Source organism: Kogia breviceps, chromosome 13 (assembly GCF_026419965.1).
Source record: "Kogia breviceps isolate mKogBre1 chromosome 13, mKogBre1 haplotype 1, whole genome shotgun sequence".
In the NCBI taxonomy this organism is placed as follows: domain Eukaryota; kingdom Metazoa; phylum Chordata; class Mammalia; order Artiodactyla; family Physeteridae; genus Kogia; species Kogia breviceps.
In genome coordinates this window covers 12607262-12633169 of record NC_081322.1, presented here as the reverse complement: position 1 = coordinate 12633169, position 25908 = coordinate 12607262, and the positions used below count along the sequence as shown (strand labels likewise).

General features: G+C 38.2%; 1 protein-coding gene across 2 annotated transcripts in view; it reads left to right on the top strand.

Moving 5' to 3' along the window:
- The window catches only part of ADGRB3 (adhesion G protein-coupled receptor B3), a 781830-nt gene that overhangs the window by 430520 nt on the left and 325402 nt on the right, over window positions 1-25908 (top strand). For both annotated transcript variants that reach the window (XM_059083264.2, XM_067011391.1), the window contains exons 15-16: window positions 2836-2938; window positions 23331-23374. In XM_059083264.2, coding sequence (XP_058939247.1) covers window positions 2836-2938; window positions 23331-23374 — 147 coding nt within the window. The remainder of the gene's footprint in view (window positions 1-2835; window positions 2939-23330; window positions 23375-25908) is intronic.

Here is a 25908-nt window from a genome sequence, read left to right as displayed (position 1 = left end):
ACTTCTAAAATAATATAAAATATCTGTATACTATAAAATTTAACTAAAATTTGTTAAAATTAGCAGTTTATAAATTAGCATTTGGTTTTATTTATAGCAGGGAAATGGGATTATAAACAGCACCAGAATAAGGGGGCAGATTGGGTTTGTGTGATATGTAAATATTTTTGTTTCAGATAACCAAACCTGAACTCAAATGTATTCATTCCTGAAAAAGGAACTTGCATCTGTGTCCCAGGACTGTTCTTTGGGAAAAACTGCCATAAAATTTTTGGAGGTGGCAGATTAACTTTGTCCCCAGCTCCAAGTTTTATATATATATATGACAAGGTATATCTATATCTTGTCATTTTCTGGGAATCCTGTCAGATCTGTTAACATAATTAATCAACTGGTATCACCTCACAGTTAATCCCATCTATTCTCACTTGATCCCCTGATTACTTTTGCTCACAGAGAAACAGGGAAGCATGAGTTTGCAAAGGAAGTTGGCATTTAGACCTTACTTCCATATCCTTCTCAATGCCCCTTACCTTCAGTTGACTCATTTAGTATTTTTCTTAAATAAATTTATTTATTTTACTTATTTATTTTTGGCTGCACTGGGTCTTCATTGCTGGGCGCGGGCTTTCTCTAGTTGCAGAGATCAGGGGCTACTCTTTGTTATGGTGTGCAGGCTTCTCACTGTGGTGTCTTCTCATTGTGGAGCATGGGCTCTAGGTGCACGGGATCTGGTAGTTGTGGCTTGCAGGAACTAGAGAGCAGGCTCAGTAGTTGTGGCGCACGGGCTTAGTTTCTCTGCAGCAATGTGGGATCCTCCCTGACCAGGGCTCGAATCTGTGTCCTCTGCACTGGGAGGCAGATTCTCAACCACTGCGCCACCAGGGAAGCCCAACTCATTTAGTATTAAATTAAATAAATAACAGTCAACCAACTTTCTCTGTTTACAACCACCTTCCTCCTAAGGAATACTGAAAACAAATTTATACTTTGTTGTTTTTTACTATTTTTCTGTTAGGCTGGGTACCATGAAACTTCCTGAGTGTTCTAGAATTTGTTATTTGACATTACTAAATATATGGGTTAAAAAATGTTATCCCACTCAGAATATGTTTATAGTTCCTCTGCTACTAAATAATCCTCCAAGTGTGGCATAGTTGGCATTTTTTTCTGGTGAAATTTTGTGCCAAAGATCAGCCCATTAGAGAAAACATTTTCACAAAGAATGTGAGGTTCAACATTATTCTATGATATTAGAATTATATGACTTTGATGACACAGACATTTTAGAAAACTGTATGTCAGTAACTTATAAAATTAAACATGCTTTTACCACATGAGCAAGCAATTCCACTCATAGTTATTTACTCTAGACATGAAAATATATGTCCATCCAGAATGTATGTATACCAATTATTCATAATAGGCAAATATGAATAGCTGCTAAAAATCATAAGAGCTAAAAATCAGAAGCAACCTAAAGTTTGCTTACTTAACTGATGAATAGATCACAAATTCAATGTCATGAAATACTACTCAGCTATAAAGAGAAACAGGACTGATAAATCTCAAAAACATTATGCTGAGTGAATTAAGTCAAACACAAAAGTCTACATAGTGTATGATTCTATATAATGAAATTCCACAGAGACATAATATAGTGACAACATGCCCATGGTTTCCTGGAACCATGGGAGGGGTGTGGGGATCAAGTGCAAAGGGGTTCAAGGAAACTGTGGAGGGTTGTCTGTCTGCATTTGGTGGTGCTTGCATTGTAGCATACAGTTACCAAAAGCTTTAAACTGTCCACTTAAAGTTGATGAATTTTATTACCTATAAATAATGCCTTAAACAACAAAAAAGAGGAACAAAATTAAGTGACTTTGTCTTGCTATCTGTTATAAATTCCCCAGAATAGTAAAAAAGAAGGATGAATATATATATGTGTGTGTATATATATATATATATATATATATATATATATATATATTTCTTCAAATAACTAAAGTACAATAAAATCTTTAAATCTCTATATCATAGGAGGTGTATAGGATTTTATATATGTTGGATGAAAATCTGAATATGCAAGAAAGAACTGGTTCCATTTTATGTGTTTATATTTAGGGATAATTTTTTTTGTAGCTTGTAAATATGATTATATTTAAAACTTCTTTGTGAATGAACTGTACTGTTGAGATATTTCCAAATGCAAATGTGTTCCTTACATCTAGCATGTTGAGATAAAGAAGTGTAAATCTCTATTGTTGAAATGAATGATGGTCAGTAATTAGCAACAAAGTTTATTGATATTTAAATTCTACTTGTTTTCATTCTACACCACTTTCTAATCATTCATCTTGACTAATTTTGAGATAGTCTAAAAAACGCCAAGACAACACTTTGCAAGAAGAATATTTGGTCTCTTGGAAAACCAAACTGTTAGGTCCACCTTGAGATGAATGGATTATATTCATTTAAAGATTGCCTGAAGGTTTGAATTCATGATCCACCTGTCTCGCAGGTGAATCAGATTTAAGTAATTGTTAGCGCTATTGCTTTTCCATCTTTCCTGCCTTTAAAATGGTAACACACAGCAACAGCTTTCTCCCCCTAAAGTTTTCTAGTTCCAGATTGGGTATATTTATAACAAAAAATCAACTATATCTTTCCATTAATAGTAGTTCAGTATCATGATTTAAATCTGTTTGAGCGATGTTTCTATGTCTTTGCTTAGGATACGTTTATTAAAAATGTCATCACAACACGTATTGAACAGTAGGAATTAATATTCATCATCAATCCTGTCTCCTTTTAATCATAATTATTCTGTTTCAGAAATTATACTGTCGTTAATTCCAAAATCATCGTGGTCACCATAAGGCCTGAACCCAAGACAACTGATTCATTCCTGGAGATAGAACTAGCTCATTTGGCTAATGTAAGTATCATCCACTTGGCATTGAGTTGGCTTGTAGAATTTACCTTTTAAAGAAGGTTAACAGTCCTTCTTTCGACTGATAAGACCAGAACACATTTTCTAAACTCTTTAGAGCTGCAAACGAATTAATTTGTTATGAAGATATGTATTATATAAGAACAAAATGACACATTATCCTATGCTTTGGTTCATGATAGAACTCTCTTCAATTTCTCCAGGATAATAGTTAATAGTTTGTCAGTGCCCACGTCGTTATTGGGCTGTAAGCTAAGAAGTGGGGGAGATCAAGATGAAAGAACCAGTCTTGCCGCATGGTGAGGAAGACTGCCATGTAAACACACAGATTTAAGATGCATGCAGCAACAGAAGCTACAGACATAAAGCGAAGGGCAGTTATGTCCTCCAGGGCACCCCAGGGTAGGAGAGTCGATGGAGCAGCTTTTTCAAATGCTACACCCAGGATCAGAGGAGCCTCCTTGTAACTGTTTGGGCGCTCCAGTGATTCAAATCCAATTCTTCCATCCAGAATGACAAGAACCCTTTGTTAAATCCATCCACCTGCAACTGAAATTCTTTAGACCTTGTTCAGGCCTTATGTAGCAATTTAAAATATCTACTTATCCTTTATACATCCACCTTAAATACCTAAATCATTGATTTAAGGGGCAGGGAAAGTAATTCCTATTAAGACTTTCTTAATTATGCTTTTACAGTTCCTGTGTTAAACTGTCTCATATGTTGCATGTACATAGGTTTTTTTTTTAATCCCTTGCAAAGTTTCTACGAACTTGACTTTTGCATACAATTAATGAAAGCACAAAATAATTGATTTTCCCAGGTTCGTATAGTTAGTGAATGACATGACGAAATTGATTCTCACATCCTTTAGTTTACAAAACCTGTACATTTTTGGTATTTTATAATTTCTGATTTTAAAAAACTCCACTTCATTTTATTTAAAAAAATGACAATTATCTTCCCTGTAAACCACTTTTTACAAAGGTGTTCCAGCTTCCTAGATTGTTTAATGAAAATCTCAAATCTCTCAGCAGTAACTTCTAAACATCATGATTGATACTTAAACTATTAGGCCTTTTCCCAGTTTTGCCAAAATGTGACCATACTGTTCTATCTAACTTTGACAGTGTAGTTTATTTCTATTATATCTACCTCCTCATACCTTTAATGACCCTAATCTCATCACCACACTGAAAGCTAGGAGATACTTTTTTTTTTTTTTTTAATTTATTTAGTTTTGGCCGCGTTGGGGCCTCGTTGCTGCACACAGGTCTTCTTTTTAGTTGCGGTGAGCGGGGCTTACTCTTCGTTGCCATGCACGGGCCTCTAATTGTGGTGGCCTCTCTCGTCTTGGAGCACCGCCTCTAGGTGTGCGAGCTCTATAGTGCAGGCTCAGTAGTTGTGGCACACGGGCCTAGCTGCTTTGCAGCATATGGGATCTTCCTGAACCAGGGCTTGAACCCGTGTCCCCTGCATTGGCGGGTGGATTCCCAACCACCGCACCACCAGGGAAGCCCCTTGGAGATTCTTTTAACATAATTTTTGAATAAGGAACTTTGTACTTTCAACATATATTATAAAATATTTATTTATATATTTATTTGTATATATTGTTTATCATGGTAATGTCTATCCAGTTATAGGCATTGGTGAAACACAGTAAGAGATAATAATTCCCTGAATTGCTTACTGAAAAAGCAATGCAATATCAGAATGTATATCCTGTTTCTTATGGAGTAAATAATTCTGTAAATGAACATTCACAAAAGTTTCCTAAATAAACATAAAATCACTCTTGAGAATTTAAAGCACATGTTAATTAAATGGCATTTTTTTCATAAGCTGAAGAAAGAATAACCTTAAAAATAGTGTTGATAAAACAGTCTCATTATTTCAATTCAAGAGAACTATTTGAAATGAACAGATTTAAGCTTTGAGTCAAATTTTCTGGGGGCATTTGTTGTCAGCCCAATTTCAAAAGAGATAAATCATGCACAGAAAATTTATTTTCTACATACGGAAACCAGAGTGGATGGTGAATAACTTTTATGAAGCACCAGCTATACTCTGGAGTGGCAATGAAAGTCAGAATATAAGAATGGTGAGATGATTATCCTCAGTCACTTAGAATTAATTCTTTCAGTACTTTGAGTGAGTGAGTTGACCAGATTCCTAAAACAGTACTCTACTCTGGAAGGCCTAGATTTAAGAGAATATAGACAAATCTGTTACACAAAGGGTCTGAGGGAGAAGAAGAAAAGTTTAGTCTGGAGAAGAAAATGCCTCAAGGGGTTCCCACCCGCGTCCATCCTGTGTCAGGAGCAACGCTCACCTGTGCCTGTCCTCAGAGGCCACCCTGATTCCCAGCCACATGGTGGAGATTCTCTGGGCTGCTCCATCCCTCATTTCTTTCCTCCACTTTGATTTTTGAAGTTTTTATTGGATTTGTTACAATACTGCTTCTGTTTCATGTTTTGGTGTTTTGGCTGCGAGGCATGTGGGATCTTAGCTCCCCGACCAGGGATCGAACCCGCAGCCCCTGCATTGGAAGGAGGAGTCTTAACCACTGGACCACCAGGGAAGTCCCTTCCCTCCACTTTATAGATACCTCCCACACCATTGTCTTACCACACCTACAGTCCTTCACGTTCTACTGTTTAAAATTTCCAGTGCTTGTTGTATTGATATTTATATTTACCATGCAGATTAGATTTTGTTAAGGACTTCAATGTACACTGAGGGAAGGAATATATGACTGGTTTATTGAGTGTCTTGTAAAGTATGCTCTGATTTTAGTTTATTTTCATTGAAGAGATAGTCAAAAGAGCCTATGCTGACATATAATAGTCTTCACTAAAGTGTGAAGAAAAGATGTATCTTAAACATGAAAATTAAAATTGATTAGAACAAGCTGAAATTTCATTATAACTATATAGATACAGATGTATTATCATTGGTATGGCCTTCAAAGTTGAGCTGTTTTAGATATGACATCTTGCTTATGTCTACTTTCCTCTATTTTCTTACAACAAATGTATCTATTGTACTTTTCTAAGCTCAGAAGAGAATAATGACTTGCAAATTATATCTGTTGTATACACCATGTGCAAAAAAAATGAAGAAAGGAAATTAATAGTTATTATAAGTCTAGGGAAAAGCTTGTTAACATTATTTAAACAAAGCATGTTCTTTTTTAAAAAGCTTTTAAATAAATAACATTTACAGTATGTTAAGTGTAATAAGGCCATTGGGAACTGGTAGGAATAGGTAATAGAACATGAAATCTTGAAATTTCAAATTGTATTCAGCAAAGCCATTTGCAGTTTTAACCAGCTCATAAGTCATTAAAGAGTATGATAGTATTCTTAGTGCAGTTTTCGAGGCTCATGTCTTTATTGTTATAATCGGTAGAGTCTGAGTTTGTGGTCCTTAGTGCTTGGGCATAGCAATTGCTTGATTATAGGAACTACCAAATTTGCTTCTCTGAGAAAAAGAATTTTGTTTTTCATATTACTTAAGGTTTCTTCAATGTGACATTTATACTTATCAATATTGGCAGGTTCCATAATGTGCAAGGAAAGTTAATACATTTATTGAAAGTCGTTATTGGGACCTAAAGAAGTACAGCAGAATGGATCTATATGTGCACACATAAGCGAACACACATGCACACATGCTCGCACCCACCATTCGGATGCCTTGGTCCTAACAGATCTGAGCCTGCTGTGAATTTCCAAGATATATAACATCCTTATCGTTAAAAGATGAGTTAGAAGAATAAGAAAATAAATGCATTTTAGTTATCTCGTGCTCTATCAACCTTGCAAGCCTGAAAGTTCACTTTTTTCCAATAAAAAGTCTTAAATGTAGGTCCATTTCTGGTGGAAGGACACATTGGACTGCCCTGGCCTGCAGCCTCTGCAGTGTATTTTCGCCTTTCGTTTTATTTCTTCCTCTAAGCAACAACTCTCATGGCCTAGGTAGGGCCAACCTGCTATCTTGCAGTATTGAGGAAAATCCACTGGGTTTTTTTTGTAGTTCTCAAATTGGTCATATTCACAAACGATCTCATGGGAACTGGGGCTTGCAGTTTTATTTTCTTTGCTGTATTTGCTGGCAGACTAACAGGATCTAGCTAACAAATTAAGGAGTTTGTTTTATGTGTATACACTAAAATTATTCATGAGCCATGGCCTTTGTAAATCATAGTGGAAAACACAATGGAAAACTGTGATGAATATGCTTTTTACCATTAGCATGAGAAACAATGAAAAGAAATTCCAGCATTCATCAGTGGATATTTTCATGAATAGCAAAGGCCGATAACAACCCAGAGAATTAAAAATCACTTGGCAAAGCTTAAAGACGTTCATTCTATACAGATATAATTTCTACAAAGGGGCATTTTTACCCCTTTACTTTTCAAATTACTTTTCTACCCTAGCTTGCGTCCATTTGGAAAAGATTTCTGATGTTTTGCCTGCTTAAACCCCTTGGTAGTTTTTATGGGAGAGTCTTGAAATGCTACCTAGACAAGTAGATTGATGGCGCTGCCAACGGCTGAAATTGAGATAGAAATTGTTCTCTAGCTACAGGTTTTTTTTTTTTAGTTTTATCCTAAATTCCTAAACTTGAGTAAGCCTTCTTCCCACTTACATTTCACATTCAGTTTATTCTTATTCATAATACAGCACTGATATTCTTCAAAAAGATTTTAGACTAATTATGCTATTGTTGGAGCAGGGGTCAGCAAACATTTTCAGTTGAGTCAGGTTAGACATATGAGCTCTAATGGTCTTTGTCACATCTAGTCAGCTATGCTATTGTAGTGTGACAGCAACCAGAGACAGTATATAAAAATGGATGTGGCTCTGTTACAACAAAATATCATTTACAAAGTAGGTAGCAAGCCAGATTTGGCCCCTGGACTGCATAAGTTGTCACTGCCTGTATGGTAAAGAGAATGTGGCCCCCCCAAAGATGCCCATATCCTAACCCCCATAACTTGTGAATATATTATATTACATGTCAGAAGGGACTTTGCAGATGGGATTAAGGGTAAGAACCTTATCCTGGATTATGTGAGTAGATCCAGTTTAATCACATGTGCCATTAAAATTGGAAAGCCTTTCCTGGCTATGGTCAAAGAGATGCAAGGTAAGAAGGACTCACCCTGCCATTGCTGACTCTGAAGATGAAGGATGAGGGCCACAAGCCAAGGAATATGGGCGGCCTCTAAAAGCTGAAAACAACCCCTGGTTATCAACCAGGAAGGAAATGCAGACCTCAGTCCTACAACTACAAGGAACTGAATCCTGCTGAGACCCGAATGAGCCGAGATGTGGATTCATCCCCATATCCAGAAAGGACTGCATCCCTGCAAACATTCTGATACCAGCCTTGTGAATTTCTTGGGCAGAAACCCAGCTAAGCTCACCAGACTCCTCACGCACAGAAACCGTGAGATAATAAATCTGTGTTGGGCTTCCCTGGTGGCGCAGTGGTTGAGAATCCGCCTGCCGATGCAGGAGACACGGGTTCGTGCCCTGGTCCGGGAAGATCCCACATGCCGCGGAGCAACTAAGCCCGTGAGCCATGGCCGCTGGGCCTGCGTGTCTGGAGCCTGTGCTCCGCAACGGGAGAGGCCACAACAGTGAGAGGCCCGCATACCGCAAAAAAAAAAAAAAAAAAAAAAAAAAAAAATCTGTGTTGTTCTATGCTGCTAAGTATGTGGTAATTTGTTACAGCAGCAATAGAAAACTAATAACCCTGCATTGGAGCATTGCAAAATTAACTTTTTGGTTATGAAAATAATATCTATGCCTACAGTAACAGTGCCATTTTGAATCAGATAAACTACAATAATGATAATATATTACTCAGTGAAAGTCAGTTAGCAACTAGAGATTACATTTTGCCATACTGATTATCAGGCCAGCACTTTAGGAATCTGAATAAAGGAATCACCAGACAATGAGAATGGCCATTGTAAAATGGTGGTGGGATGTTAGGGAAAACTGGAGGTTGCCAGGAGCAACTCTGACATTTGTAGGTGTGTTGTGCTCTTGAAGCAATTTAGCAAAACTTCTCTGCTGGCAGCCGATAGATTGGAACTGTGCACAATAGCCTGGTCAGCCCTTGTCTCCGCCACAACCCCATAAAAGCACTACTAGGACACATTGTTACAACCTCTTGGATATAAAAGGAAAAGACAAGCTGTATGCTGTATTTATATGGAATCTAGTTATTTGAGTGTTTATTAAAGTGATTTGCCACTTCAACCTTGGAGAGTTTTACCCACAGATAAACCATTTGTTTTTGGAGAGGTGCACCCAGACTTGTGCAGCTATTGTTGGAAATGATGCAGTCACATACGGGGGATTTGCCACTTCAACCTTGGAGAGTTTTACCCACAGATAAACCATTTGTTTTTTGAGAGGTGCACCCAGACTTGTGCAGCTATTGTTGGAAATGATGCAGTCACATACGGGGAAGACCCTCTAAGACATATATGTGGAGGCAATGATTTTCTCTGAAGGATACACGTATAAATAATTTCTGAGAGCGGTTCTCCTTTTACTACTTCCCACATGTCAAATAGAAAGTATTTATCAGGAAATAATGTACATTCAGTGACTAGTGATATATCTAAGAAATTAGAGAAGCAAGCTGTTATCCCATCCACAACAATAGTGTCATCTGGTTAATGTGGGCTACTGAGTGACCAGATAGCAGAAGCTGGATTACACATGTACCCTCCCCTTGGGTTCTAACTGGATGGCTGCCAAGTCCTGGAAGACGTGACTTGTCTTGATAGAACCAGACTCTGCCTTCCTCACTTCAGTGGCCTCTATGCTCTTCTGCTTTAGCTAAAGACAACTATTCCTTTTCCATCTTCTTGATTTAACTGGTTTTCAATGAGGTGCTTTCTGTAGAACTCATGTAAATAAATTGAAAAATTCCATATCTCCATCTCCTTTTAAGTAAGAACACAGTATTGCATTCTCAATGAGGCTCTTTGGACTTCAGGTATATGTCAGCTACCCCGTCAAAAAATGAGAGTTAGACCCAGATTTAACTCTTTCTAAGTATCACTTAGAAATGCTAAAATACTCTCAAAACCTTGAGAAGAGGTATGGAGAACATTCAACAGACTGTCTTCCTGTTGTAGAGTTGCACGTGATATGATACCTTTTCAACTGCATCATTGCCTTGGGTGGTATGTTACATTTTCAGGGATTATGGAGATGTTTATATGTTAGAAGACACAATCCAAAAAGGGCCCCCTCTCACACTGATCAGCTTTCGTGACCTGTCAGAGATTTGACTGTGGAAAAATTTACGTCTATGAGAACCTTACTTCCCTTAGAATGCATTCCTGAGCTTTTGAAAATGTGGCTTTTCTCAAGTAGTATTAGAATTATAGGCAGGATATAAATTAGCCTTTTGTGGGTCAGGTCAGGTATTTTGGAAATGTTCTTAGGAATTCCCAAAATCTGCTTGTGCAGTTATATAATAAATACAACTAACAGTGGGGATAGAAAAAGGGTAAGCTTAGCAAAATCCAGATATTATTAATGTAATGCCTTTATATCTAAAGTTTTGGAAATGAAGAGAGGCTTTGGAGTCTCAGTTGAACAGTCTTTCTCCTGTCCACGTACAAGAACTCAATGTGCAATTCACTGGAAGATGTGACACAAGGACTCGCCCTGGAACATCTTGCTCAGAGCACTGGAAATGTTGAAAGAGTGACAAGGAGGTCACTGGCCTTCTCCAAGTCCTTAGAAGCTTTGTCTATGAGCTTGCTTTACCTCTACAGACAAGAGGATATTTTTTTTGTTTCAAGAGGACTATGAAAGGTACAAGAAAGTTAAGAGGTTTCCAGATTAGGAATTTACTATGGCATATGAGGACTAAGCATTCGAAAATGTAAAGACAAGCAGAGTGAGGTAACCATGTTATTTCTGTTGTGTGTCCATGCTTCTACAAATGTGATGTACATTAAAAATTATAAGGAGTGGAGGGAGTCATTAGAATGTATGTTCCTAAGTTAAGCCCCAATCTCAAAATTCCTGGAGCCAAGGAACCTACATTTTTCATCAGCATCCCAGGTGATTCTAGAGCAGGTCCAGAGAAAAACACCGTGAAAACATGAAGATAAGCAAGAGTGTAATTAAGATAGCATGTGAATTGAATTTATTCCAAACTTAAAAGCACCAAGGAAAAAATTAAAGTAACTTGGTTTAGCATTCATGTTTATTGGGACTTTTATCTTTTCTGTAAATGACTACCTTCAGGCATTTGTTCAGATATCATCTTATTGGTGAAGCCTTCTCAATATACAAAATTGCAATCCATTCAACTTCCCAGTCTTTCCTACTCATGTATTTTACTTTTCATCATAACACATCTTACCACCTAGCATATTATATATTTACTTCTTTATGTTTTTTGTCTCTCTCCCTGCCCCCTTCACGATAGCTAAGTGTATGAGGCAAGGATTTTGTTTTGTTCAATGCTGTAGCCCCAGTGCCTCCAGGGTGTCTGGAATGTTACAGGTGTTTGCTAAGTGACTTTTGCATGAATGAATGAGCTTGTTTTGATCATCTTCCTGGCTCACTCTTCTCACTTCTTCTCTTTATACCATAGTGAGACGTATTGAAAATATTCCATAGGGGAAAAAAGACTTGGAAGAGAGTTTTGTAAAAGAAAAGGAATTCATTGATAGGTGTCATTCTAGAATCATTAAGGGCAAGGGCTAGAAAAGATGTCTAAATTCCCTATTCTACAAACAAGAAAATAGAAAAGTTATGAAGATCAGAGGAAGAGAAAGAACCACGTATAAAAATACATGGACAAAGCCAGTGATGTATTGCATTGTTAAATAGATACACAGACAGTCACCAATTTACAAGTTTTTGACTTTATGATGGTGGGAATGCGATACGCATTCAGTGGACACCATACTTAGAAATTTGAATTTTGATCTTTCTCTGGGCTAGAGATGTGCAGTAGGTACTCTCATATGATGCTGGGCAGTGACCCACAGCTCCCAGTCAGCCAAACAATCACAAGGGTGCACAACTGATATACTTATGACCATTCTGTACCCATACAACTATTCTGGTTTTCACTTCCAGTACAGTATTCAATAAATTACATGATATATTCAATGCTGTTTTTTTTTAAAAAAAAGGCCTTGTGTTAGATGACTTTGCCCAGATGTAGGCTGATGTAAGTGTTCCGAGCACATTTAAGGTAGGCTAGGCTAAGCGATCATGTTCTGTAGGTTAGGTGTATGAAGTGCATTGTCAACGTATATTTTCAACTTGAGATGGGTTTATCAGAATGTAACCCCATCACCAGTCAAGGATGATCAGTAATGGTTTGCTTGATGTTGAGACAGAGGAGAGAAGTAAAAGAAAATATCAAAGACTGTTAAAGGCACTAAAAGTGCTGTGTAGCACACCTTTGGTAATTAGGAAATTTAGGTCACGGTACATTTTTAAACGCTTAAAAGTGGGTGAGTACAAATGTTTAACTCAAGTTCAACTATACTGTCTTCAGTGGAGTCAAGAGACAGTTTTTTGGCCAAAAATATGTTTGTCAAGAACAGCGTTTTCTTTCCAAAGGTTTTCAAATACATTCGGTTTTAATATTTTAAGTGTCAATTATATTGACAGCTCTATAAATTAATCTTCTCTAGCTGGTTTGGCTCATTTACCTGACAGCTTTTGGTTTCTTAGTTTCATGTTTTTCTTAAATCCACTTCTGTGAGTTGGTTCACAGCCTACCTATTTGCCTCTTGCTCCTGTCATTACGTTTGCTTCTGCTCTCTGTCGGGCTTGCCATTTCCTGTAATTGATTTTCTGTAAATTCCTCATAACAGATCTTGCAGCAGAGTACCTTTGAGAAAAGTATATTAAAATTATAACAAGTATTTTACAAGTGGTTTCTTTTAGCCAGGTTTTTTTTTTTTTTTTTTTCATGTATAGAATTGATTCATCATTGGGTTTTGCTTTCTTTACCATCTCGCATTCTTATTCTCTAAGTGACTGGTCTATCCAGGTACTAAGATTCCTCTAGTTTGTTTGTTCTGCTTATTTTTGTAAACTTCAGATGTTTCCATAACTGACCTCAGCTCATAGGCCCACGTATGGGTGACTGTTCTGGAATGAATGTTCACAGAGGGGTGCCTGTCTTTTGTGTAGGTCCGGAATGTACAGTGAAATGCAAGATTGAGTGGTGCGTTTTGGAACCTATAATTCTCATGTGGATTGTTTCTAAATTTTCACAAGGACAGAAAGAGAGAGAATCATGAGATCTAAGGGGTAAGGGGTGAGGAAGGTAGTGAGTGAAACTGAGGGTTGACAGAGGCATGGATAAGGGTAGAAGAGGCATTTCTCACCTTTATACTTTTGTTCTAAAGTAGAAATTAGTGTCTTTAGAGGGGTAAAATGGAAGGCGATATCTAAACAATTAAGTTCATATTCTATTTCTTTTCTAATATTATTTCCTTTTCTCGTAACCTGTTATGAGCTCTAATTATGAAATATTAATCCTATAATCAGTATCCTGCTTTGGTTTATACAGAGATTGAACTTAATCTCACTCGTACATTACTGAAGAAGTGAACTAGATGTAGAGGACCTGTAATTTCAAGGTCCTCACCTACGCATACCGTCTATATCCATGACATGTATACTCCCATGCCTTTCATTGTCATACTCCAGGGATAATTACTTTCTAGAAAGTGCTCTGAGCTCTTTTGAACAGAACCCTAGATAAATATAGCATAACTTTATCATACGACATTGTAGCTCTGCTGAGGATTTCTTAGGAAGTCACAAGCTGTATGAGGATTTCAGGTAAAACCAGACAGGGTCTCATAGGACAGAGAAAGAAGCCAGTTTGAAACACTATCCCCCTCCCCATCTCTTGAACATCCATATCTATCCCTCCTGTGAGAACTAGAAAAGGACCCATTTCTTCCATGGAACTCTCTCTGACACAATCCATGATGCTCTGTCCATCATTTGTCCTTTATAAAGTAAATTATCAACTAGTGACATTTATATGAGCATGTCTCTTTTTTTGTTATATGAACAGTCCATGTGTGTTCCTCTTCAATCTCTGTAAGGCTATAACCCATTTCAGGGAAGGGAATTTTTTTTTTTTTTTATGTTCTAAGAGCATAGTTTATAGGTATGAGCATCTGATAAGAAGGATGCCTTAGAGATGTGGTCTTTGATGGATTTTGGAGAATGGTAATGGTGCTAAAATATGGGAGTTAGTCAATGTCCCAATTAAAATGAATAATGAAAGTTGGGGTAGATTTCACTAATTTTAGAATAATGAGCTAAGTTTCTTTTTCCTAGTGGAATTCTACAAAGGACTCAGTGAACAGCACTTACAAAGGCAGTGTTTCACAAAGAAATTGCCAGGACTTTTTTTTTTTAAATAAGCAACAAAAATATATTGTATAGCAAAGGGAATTTTAGTCATTACCTTGTAATAATTTTTGAAAAAATCTTTATTGGAGTATAATTGCTTTACAATGGTGTGTTAGTTTCTGCTTTACAACAAAGTGAATCAGTTATACATATACATATGTTCCCATATCTCTTCCCTCTTGCATCTCCCTTCCTCACACCCTCCCTATCCACCCCTCAAGGTGGTCACAAACCACCTAGCTGATCTCTCTGTGCCATTGCGGCTGCTTCCCACTAGCTATCCACCCTACGTTTGGTAGTGTATATATGTCCATGCCACTCTCTCACTTTGTCACAGCTTACCCTTCCCCCTCCCCATATCCTCAAGCCCATGCTCTAGTAGGCCTGTGTTTTATTCCCGTCCTACCCCTAGGCTCTTCATGACATTTTTTTTCTTAGATTCCATATATATGTGTTAGCATATGGTATTTGTTTTTCTCCTTCTGACTTACTTCACTCTGTATGACAGACTCCAGGTCCATCCACCTCACTACAGATAACTCAATTTCGTTTCTTTTTATGGCTGAGTAATATTCCATTGTATATATGTGCCACATCTTCTTTATCCATTCATCTGTTGATGGACATTTAGGTTGCTTCCATGTCCTGGCTATTGTAAATAGAGCTGCAGTGAACATTGTGGTACATGACTCTTTTTGAATTATGGTTTTTTCAAGGTATATGCCCGGTAGTGGGATTGCTGGGTCATATGGGAGTTCTATTTTTAGTTTTTAAGGAACCTCCATACTGTTCTCCATAGTGGCTGTATCAATTTACATTCCCACCAGCAGTGCAAGAGTGTTCCCTTTTCTCCACACCCTCTCCAGCATTTCTTGTTTGTAGATTTTTTTATGATGGCCATTCTGACCGGTGTGAGGTGATACCTCACTGTAGTTTTGATTTGCATTTCTCTAATGATTAATGATGTTGAGCATTCTTTCATGTGTTTGTTGGCAATCTGTATATCTGCTTTGGAGAAATGTCTATTTAGTTCTTCTGCCCATTTTTGGATTGGGTTGTTTCTTTTTTTGTTATTGAGCTGCATGCGTTGCTTGTAAATTTTGGTGATTAATCCTTTGTCAGTTGCTTCATTTGCAACTATTTTCTCCCATTCTGAGGGTTGTCTTTTGGTCTTGTTTATGGTATCCTTTGCTGTGCAAAAGCTTTTAAGTTTCATTAGGTCCCATTTGTTTATTTTTGTTTTTATTTCCATTTCTCTAGGACATGGGTCAAAAAGGATCTTGCTGTGATTTATGTCTTAGACTGTTCTGCCTAAGTTTTCCTCTAAGAGTTTGATAGTGTCTGGCCTTACATTTAGGTCTTTAACCCATTTTGAGTTTATTTTTGTGTATGGTGTTAGGGAGTGTTCTAATTTCATACTTTTACATGTACTTGTCCAGTTTTCCCAGCACCACTTATTGAAGAGGCTGTCTTTTCTCCACTGTATATTCTTGCCTCCTTTATCAAAGGTAAGGTGACCATATGTGTTTGGGTTTATCTCTGGGCTTTCTGTCCTGTTCCATTGAACTATATTTCCGTTTTAGTGCCAGTACCATACTGTCTTGATTACTGTGGCTTTGTAGTATAGTCTGAAGTCAGGGAGCCTGATTCCTCCAGTTCCATTTTTCGTTCTTAAGATTGCTTTGGCTATTCGGGATATTTTGTGTTTCCATACAACTTGTGAAATTTTTTGTTCCAGTTCTGTAAAAAATGCCAGTGGTAGTTTGATAAGGATTGCATTGAATCTGTAGATTGCTCTGGGTAGTAGAGTCCTTTTCACAAGGTTGATTCTTCCAATCCAAGAACATGGTATATCTCTCCAACTATTTGTATCATCTTTAATTGCTTTCATCAGTGTCTTCTAATTTTATGTATACAGGTCTTTTGTCTCCTTAGGTAGGTTTACTCTTAGATATTTTATTCTTTTTGTTGCAATGGTAAATGAGAGTGTTTTCTTAATTTCAGTGTCAGATTTTTCATCATTAGAGTATAAGAATGCCAGCAATTTCTGTGCATTAAATTTGTATCCTGCTACTTTACCAAATTCATTGATTAGCTCTAGTCATTTTCTGGTAGCATCTTTAGGATTCTCTATGTATAGTATCATGTCATCTGCAAACAGTGACAGCTTTACCTCTTCTTTTCCTATTTGGATTCCTTTTATTTCTTTTTTTTCTCTGATTGCTGTGGCTAAAACTTCCAAAACTATGTTGAATAAGAGTGGTGAGAGTGGGCAACCTTGTCTTGTTCCTGATCTTAGTGGAAATGGTTTCAGTTTTGCACCATTGAGGATGATGTTGGCTGTGGGTTTGTCATATACCACCTTTATTATGTTGAGGAAAGTTCCCTGTATGCCTACTTTCTGCAGGGTTTTTATCATAAATGAGTGTTGAATTTTGTCAAAAGCTTTCTCTGCATCTATTGAGATGATCATATGTTTTTTCTCCTTCAGCTTGCTGGTATGGTGTATCACGTTGATTGATTTGCATATATTGAAGAATCCTTGCATTCCTGGAATAAACCCCACTTGATCATGGTGTATGATCCTTTTAATGTGTTGTTGGATTCTGTTTGCTAGTATTTTGTTGAGGATTTTTGCATCTATGTTCTTCAGTGATATTGGCGTGTAGTTTTCTTTCTTTGTGACGTCTTTGTCTGGTTTTGGTATCAGGGTGATGGTGGCCTCATAGAATGAGTTTGGGAGTGTTCCTCCCTCTGCTGTCTTTTGGAAGAGTTTGAGAAGGATAGGTGTTAGCTCTTCTCTAAATGTTTGGTATAATTCACCTGTGAAGCCATCTGGTCCTGGGCTTTTGTTTGTTGAAAAATTTTAAATCACAGTTTCAATTTCAGTGCTTGTGATTGGTCTGTTCATATTTTCTACTTCTTCCTGGTTAAGTCTTGGCAGGTTGTGCTTTTCTAAGAATTTGTCCATTTCTTCCAGGTTGTCCATTTTATTGGCATATAGTTGCTTGTAGTAATCTCTCATGATCCTTTGTATTTCTGAAGGGTCAGTTGTTCCTTCTTTTTCATTTCTAATTCTATTGATTTGAGTCTTCTCCCTTTTTTTCTTGATGAGTCTGGCTAATGATTTATATATTTTGTTTATCTTCTCAAAGAATCAGCTTTTAGTTTTACTGATCTTTGCTACTGTTTCCTTCATTTCTTTTTCATTCAATTCTGGTCTGATCTTTATGATTTCTTTCCTTCTGCTAAATTTGTTTTTTTTTGTTGTTGTTCTTCTTTCTCTAATTGCTTTAGGTCCAAAGTTAGGTTGTTTATTTGGAATGTTTCCTGTTTCTTAAGGTAGGATTGTATTACTACAAACTTCCCTCTTAGAACTGCTTTTGCTGAATCCCATACGTTTTGGGTCATCATGTCTCCATTGTCATTTGTTTCTAGGTATTTTTTGATTTCCACTTTGATTTCTTCGGTGATCAATTCTTGATTAAGTAGTGTATTGTTTAGCTTCCATGTGTTTGTATTTTTTACAGATCTTTTCCTGTAATTGATACCTAGTCTCATAGCATTGTGGTCGGAAAAGATACTTGATATGATTTCAATTTTCTTCAATTTACCAAGGCTAGATTTGTGACTGAAGATATGATCTATCCTGCAGAATGTTCCATGAACCCTTGAGAAAAATGTGCATTCTGTTGTTCTTGGATGGAAGGTCCTATAAATATCAATTAAGTCCATCTTGTTTAATGTATCATTGTGTTTTGTGTTTCCTTGTTTATTTTCATTTTGTTTTATTTTCATTTTGGATGATCTGTCCGTTGGTGAAAGTGGGGTGTTAAAGTCCCCTACTATTATTGTGTTACTGTCGATTTCCCCTTTTATCGCTGTTAGTATTTGCCTTATGTATTGAGGTGCTCCTATGTTGGGTTCATAAATATTTACAATTGTTATATCTTCTTCATGGATCGATCCCTTGATCATTATGTAGTGTCCTTCTTTGTCTCTTGTAATAGTCTTTATTTATTTATTTATTTTGGTGGTACGTGGGCCTCTCACTGTTGTGGCCTCTCCCATTGCAGAGCACAGGCTCTGGACGCGCAGGCTCAGTGGCCATGGATCACAGGCCCAGCCGCTCTGCGGCATTTGGGATCTTCCCGGATCTAGGCATGAACCCGTGTCCCCTGCATCGACAGGCGGATTCTCAACCACTGCGCCACCAGGGAAGCCCTAGTCTTTATTCTAAAGTCGATTTTGTCTGATATGAGAATTGCTACTCCAGCTTTCTTCTGATTTCCATTTGCATGGAATATCTTTTTCCATCCGCTCACTTTCAGTCTGTATGTGTCCCTAGGTCTGAAGTGGGTCTCTTGTCGGCAGCATTTATTGGGTCTTGTTTTTGTATCCATTCATCCAGTCTGTGTCTTTTGGTGGGAGCATTTAATCCATTTACATTTCAGGTAATTATTGATATGTATGTTCCCATTACCATTTACTTAATTATTTCGAGTTTGTTCTTGTAGGTCTTTTCCTTCTCTTGTGTTTCTTGCCTAGAGAAGTTCCTTTAGCATTTGTTGTAAATCTGGTTTGGTGGTGCTGAGCTCTTTCAGCTTTTGCTTGTCTGTGAAGGTTTTACTTTCTCCATCAAATCTGAATGAGATCCTTACTGGGTAGAGTAATCTTCATTGTAGGTTTTTCTGTTTCATCACTTTAAATATGTCCTGCCACTCCCTTCTGGCTTGCAGAGCTTCTTCTGAAAGATTAGCTGTTAACTTTATGCAGATTCCCTTGTGTGTTATTTGTTGTTTTTCCCTTGCTGCTTTTAATATTTTTTTGTATTTAATTTTTGATACTTTGATTAATATTTGTCTTGGCATGTTTCTCCTTGGATTTATCCTGTATGGGACTCTCTGTGCTTCCTGGACTTGATTAACTATTTCCTTTCCCATATTAGGGAAGTGTTCCACTATAATCTCTTCAAATATTTTCTCAGTCCCTTTCTTTATCTCTTCTTCTTCTGGGACCCCTATAATTCAAATGTTGGTGCATTTAATGATGTCCCAGAGGTCTCTGAGACTGTCCTCAGTTCTTTTCATTCTTTTTTCTTTATTCTGCTCTGCAGTAGTTATTTCCACTATTTTATCTTCCAGGTCACTTATCTGTTCTTCTGCCTTAGTTATTCTGCTATTGATCCCATCTAGAGTATGTTTAATTTCAGTTATTGTGTTCTTCATCATTACTTGCTTCCTCTTTAGTTCCTCTAGATCCTTGTTAAATGTTTCTTGCATTTTCTCTCTTCTATTTCCAAGGTTTTTATCATCTTTACTATCATTATTCTGAATTATTTTCAGGTAGACTGCCTATGTCCTCTTCATTTGTTAGGTCTGGTGGGTTCTTACCTTACTCCTTCATCTGCTGTGAGTTTTTCTGTCTTTTCATTTTGCTTATCTTACTGTGTTTGGGGTCTCCTTTTCACAGCCTGCAGGTTCATAGTTCCCATTGTTTTTGGTGTCTGTCCTCAGTGGCTAAGGTTGGTTCAGTGGGTTGAATAGGTTTCCTGGTGGAGGGGACGAGTGCCTGTGTTCTGGTGGATGAGGCTGGATCTTGTCTTTCTGGTGGGCAGGTCCACGTCTGGTGGTGTTTTTTGGGGGTGTCTGTAGCCTTATTATGATCTTAGGCAGCCTCTCTGCTATTGGATGGGGCTGTGTTACTGTCTGCTAATGTTTGTCATAGGGTGTCCAGCACTGTAGCGTGCTGGTCATTGAGTGAAGCTGGGTATTGGTGTTGAGATGGAGATCTCTTGGAGATTTTTGCCGTTTGATATTACACAGAGCTGGGAGGTCTCTTGTGGACCAGTGTCCTGAGGTTGGTTCTCCCACCTCAGAGGCACAGCCCTCACGCCTGCCTGGAGCACCTACAGCCTTTAATTCACAGGGCTCAGAATAAAAGGGAGAAAAATAGAGAGAGAGAGAGAGAGAGAGAGAGAGAGGGAGGGAGGGAGGGAGGGAGGGAGAAAGGATAAAGTAAAATAAAGTTATTAAAATAAAAAATAAAAAAAAATATTGAGAAGAAAAATTTTAAAAACTTAAAAAAAAAAGGATGGTCAGAGCCCTAGGACAAATGGTGAAAGCAAAGCTATACAGAAAAAATTTCACACAGCAGCACACACATAAACACTCACAAAAAGAGAAAAAGGGCAAAAAAATAATATATCTTGCTCCCAACCTCCACCTCCTCAATTTGGGATGATTCCTTGTCTATTCAGGTATTCCACAGATGCAAGTACATCAAGTTGATTGTGGAGATTTAATCCGCTGCTCCTGAGGCTGCTGGGAGAGAGTTCCCTTTTTCTTCTTTGTTCGCACAGCTCCCGGGGCTCAGCTTTGGATTTGGTCCCGTCTCTGCATGTAGGTCGCCCGAGGGGTCTGTTCTTCGCTCAGACAGGACAGGGTTAAAGGAGCCGCTGATTCGGGGGCTCTGGCTCACTCAGGCCGAGGGGAGGGAGGGGCACGGAGGCGGGGCGAGTCTGTGGTGGCAGAGGCCGGCGTGACGTTGCACCAGCCTGAGGCGCGCCGTGCGTTCTCCCGGGGAAGCTGACCCTGGCAGTGGCGGGCTGCAGAGGCTCCCGGGAGGGGAGGTGTGGAGAGTGACCTGTGCTCACACACAGGCTTCTTGGTGGCGGCAGCAGTGGCCTAGCGTCTCATGCCCCTCTCTGGGGTCCGCGCTGATAGCCGCGGCTCGCACCCTTATCTGGAGCTCCTTTAAGCAGCGCTCTGAATCCCCTCTCCTCAAACACCAGGAAGCAAAGAGGGAAGAAAAGGTCTCTTGCCTCTTCGGCAGCTCCAGACTTTTTCCCGGACTCCCTCCCGGCCAGCCGTGGCGCACTAGCCCCTTCAGACTGTGTTCACGCTGCCAACCCCAGTCCTCTCCCGGCTTCCGACTGAAGCCCGAGCCTCAGCTCCCATCCACTGCCCATCCCAGCGGGTGAGCAGACAAGCCTCTCGGGCTGGTGAGTGCTGGTCAGCACCGATCCTCTGTGCGGGAATCTCTCCGCTTTGCCCTCCGCACCTTGTTACTGCGCTCTCCTCCATGGCTCGAAAACTCCTCCCCCAACACCACCTGCAGTCTCCACCCGCGAAGGGGCTTCTAGTGTGTGGAAACCTTTCCTCCTTCACAGCTCCCTCCCACTGGTGCAGATCCTGTCCCTATTATTTTGTCTCTGTTTATTCTCTTTTCTTTTGCCCTACCCAGGTACGTGGGGAATTTCTTACCTTTTGGGAGGTCTGAGATCTTCTGCCAGCGTTCGGCTGGTGTTCTATAGGAGCAGTTCCACGTGTAGATGTATTTCTAATGTATCTGTGGGGAGGAAGGTGATCTCCGTGTCTTACTCTTCTGCCATCTTCTGTCCGGCCCCCACCTGTTAGTGTCAGAGGGTCTCCTGCAGAGGCAGGGGGCGGCTGTGGCTCACCACGGAACAAGGACAGTGGCAGCAGAAGTTCTGGGAAGTACTCATTGGCATGAGGCCTCCCAGAGTCCACCATTAGCCCCACCAAAGACGCCTGGACTTTTAAAGATGTTGCTTTGCCAGGTACATGCCAGTGATTATCTACTTGGAAAGAAGACTGAGGGCAGCTTCTCCGAGGGAGCGTGTCCCCCTGCGGGAAGGAGCCAGTAGGCTGTTTCAGAACTGTAAATTTCACCTGCCTTGGCCTATTCATCACTTTTATCACTGACTTGTTCGATGAGCCCACAGATACCACGTTTGTTTCTTAATCATGCAGTGACACAAAGTTAAAGAGTGAATATATGTCATGTCAAAATCAGAATTCAAAAAGCTCCTGAGAGACTTCAGTGGGTAATAATACCTGTCAACCTCAGCGGAAGATTACCAAAATATCCCATACACTGTTGGAATGCATTATTAGGCATATGGCACCTACATTGCAGAGGCAATCGTACCGCTTTGTCCTGTGCAGGTAGGACACAGGTGGATGGGTTCCCTAAACACACTTTAAAGTGTGTGCTCCAGGAGATGAATGTCGTGGAGGATGAGAGAACTTGAAAGCTACAGAGTGTGTTTAATAGAAAAGAGAAGAGGATCTGTGGATAGCTCACAATATCAGAGAAGAAGAATTACTAGGTTAGTTTCAAACGGGAAAAATAGGGCCCAATGAATGTGACAGAAGGACAGAAAGAAAAACATTCCCACAATTAGTCTCTTCAAAACAGAAGGTACTTGGTGGATAATCCAATGTGGAAAACTCATTGTGTCATGCTGAAGGTCATTGTGGCTACTCATTACATAATAATTAAACTGAATAAACATTTAGCATGTTTTTCCCATAGTTTTATTAGATGTGATTCTATAGGAATATGATCTGTTGATTAAGAAAATATTGCAAGCCTACAGACTCTCTGGAAATGGCCAATTAATGCAGCCATGTGTTGCCTTTTGGAAGCTGCACCACTGGAGGCTGAAGAGGAAGTGGCAGGTGTGCCTAATGCAGAAAGTTTCACTGTGATTGAATTATTATAAATATTTTAAATATTAGATATTGAAAATACTTTGGTTTCTTAAAAGAAATAATCCCACAATTACTATTTTAGGGGAAAAAAATGAAATAGAAATCATCAAAGTATGGACCTTGTCGTTTATGAGGCCTTCACTTATAATTTTAAAAAAAACCAACTATGGGTTATGATGTTTGGAATAAATGTAAAGTTTTCATGAATAAAATTTCTTAAAATGGGCCATTAAACCTATGAGAAAGGACATGCAAATTTTTAATGCAAAAAATAGAGGTGGAATCCTTAAAGAATCTTACTGCAGGATAAGAAATGTGCCATTCTTTTTGCATTTCACATAATCCTTCAGTTTTTTATGTATGTACTCAAGATACATTTATTCTTTCTCTGCTTATTTTTAGGGTACTTTGAATCCTTATTGTGTGTTATGGGATGACTCAAAAACGTAAGTGACAGATGTTTTCTTACATGACTTTGGACTAAACATTCAAAGCACATTAAGTTATTTCAGCGGGTTTCTAGTCAACAGGAATATGATGTTAGTGGGATGTGAGTTACACTAGGAGAGAAAGCAGTCTCCTTTTTGAATCTGTAGGACAGCATGATGAATGTGTTTGTGTGTGATGATGCCATCAGGTTACATCCCAAGGTAGGATTGCATTACCTAATGTGTAAGGCACATTGCGATGCGAATTCCATGAGGATTTTTAAAAGCTCTAATATTTTAAAATTATAGGAGCTCAGATGCTGTTTCAACATTTTGCCCTAGTAATTGAGCTTAGAATCGCAGAATAAAATAGCAATCTCTATGGTCATTTAGCCAATATGTTACTTGCATGACCTTGAATCTATTATCAGAATAATGTGAAATTTATATGGCCTTTCCAAATTATTTTGTTATAAAAACATTGAGTGACATTTAATTTTCTTATTCATATAAGGATGAATAATTCTTTCATGTATTACTTTGTTTGTAACAAGTAATTGCAATATATCTGGTCAAAATCATCTTAATCTCATTGGTAATGCTATGAGATTCTGAGGTCTCAAAGAGCAGAAAAATCCATGATTAAGGCTTAATTAGACTCTCATACTTTAAGTACATCTGTGGGTTTATTTCAGTTTAGTAACCAGGTTATACAATCTTGGTTTGTTTTGTTTTGCATGGAGGGGGGATAAATGTCAATCAATCCAAAAGCTAATACCACCATGTATATGCTGTCAGTTAACGCACCACACTGTTGGGTTCTATGTATTCTAAGATTTTCCCCCATGTTCTTCACCCTATATTGGATCTACATCTAAGGTTTTATGATGTTACTTGTCTCTCATCAGTAGTTACTAGAGAGTCTCGAAGAAGGACATTCTTAGACTTTCTAGGTAAAGAGCAAACCTACTGGGAATGTGCTAATTCTTAGGATACTGATGTAATTTAAACTAGTATTTATGTGGGTGAAAAATCAATGATATTAAGCATGATTTTTTGCTATAGATTCTGATATTCTAGGGAACCTCTTCTCCTAGGAACCTTAGTGCATATGGAGAATCTCAACTTGTCCTGGTGATAACATGAGCTGGATGTTTCTCACTGATGTCATAATTATTTTTTTTCTTTTTAAAACCACATAGAGAAATCCATGGTCATAGAATTTTTGCAAGATTTCCTCTTTACCAATAGCCAGAGAAGATGCTGGTAGTATATTTTAAGGCACTGTTTAGTGTGTTGTACAGACAAGGGAAAAGTAAAAGGCTACAAAAATCTAATTGAACGTTTTCTACTCAAGAAAAACATGCCATCTTAAGCAACTGATTACAGATACTTGCATATATCCATGAATAATAACCAACTTTTATTTAGTTTTATTACCTTTTTAGTGGGTAGAATGTGTGTCTATGTTGATCCAAAAAGGGGAACGTGTTGGTTATTCCAAAAGACCTTTGGGACTTACAGGGATATTACAGAAGAAACAATATTCCCTTATTTTGTGCCTCTCTGGGTTTGCTTTCACAGTTTTTCTAAGGTTTCAAGTTTAATTTATAGAACTGTTGGGGCTTGAGGTCAGTGTTAAGTTTAGGAATCAATCATGCTCTGTTTTCTCTAACATCTGCTGACTCGTATCCATCACAAACAACATGTCTTAACTTTACAAACTTCAGCTTTTTAGTTGTCCTTGAAGAAAACAATTCAGCGAGAGGAGGTGTGCTTAGCTGCCTTTCAGATCAGATTATCTCCAGAGATCAGTGCAGTTCATGTTTCCTTGATGTATCTGAAAAGTGATCAAAAAGCTTTCCACTGTGACAGAACTTCCGTCCCATCACACGTTTTACCAGACTCTTTCATCATTAAATTGTTTTTCTGGGTGAGTTTTAAACAATGAAGGTTAAGACAACTTTATTTTCTTTCTTCACATCTGTTCTTCTGTTTTGTATTTTTTTTTAAACATCTTTATTGGAGTATAATTGCTTTACAATGATGTGTTAGTTTCTGCTTTAAAACAAAGTGATTCAGTTGTACATATACATATGTTCCCATATCTCTTCCCTCTTGCGTCTCCCTCCCTCCCACTCTCCCTATCCCACCCCTCTAGGGGGTCACAAACCACCAAGCTGATCTTGTGCTATGTGGCTGCTTCCCACTAGCTATCTATTTTACGTTTGGTAGTGTTCATATGTCCATGCCACTCTCTCATGTTCACATACATAATAGTTTTATCGATGCAATGATGTTAACTTTGAGTATAAGACCTCTAAGAATAGTTAATGAAGAGATATGGCTATTCCTTTTTACACAGAAAAACATTGATCTAAATGGTGTTTTCAAGATTGCAGTAACAAAGTTGAAATTAGAAGTTGTCTTTTAATTTTGGTTTACATAATCACATTGCCTTAATTTTTTATTGAGGTATATTTGACATATAATATTATATTAGTTTCAGGTGTGAAATATGATTCAATATTTGTATACACTGCTAAATGATC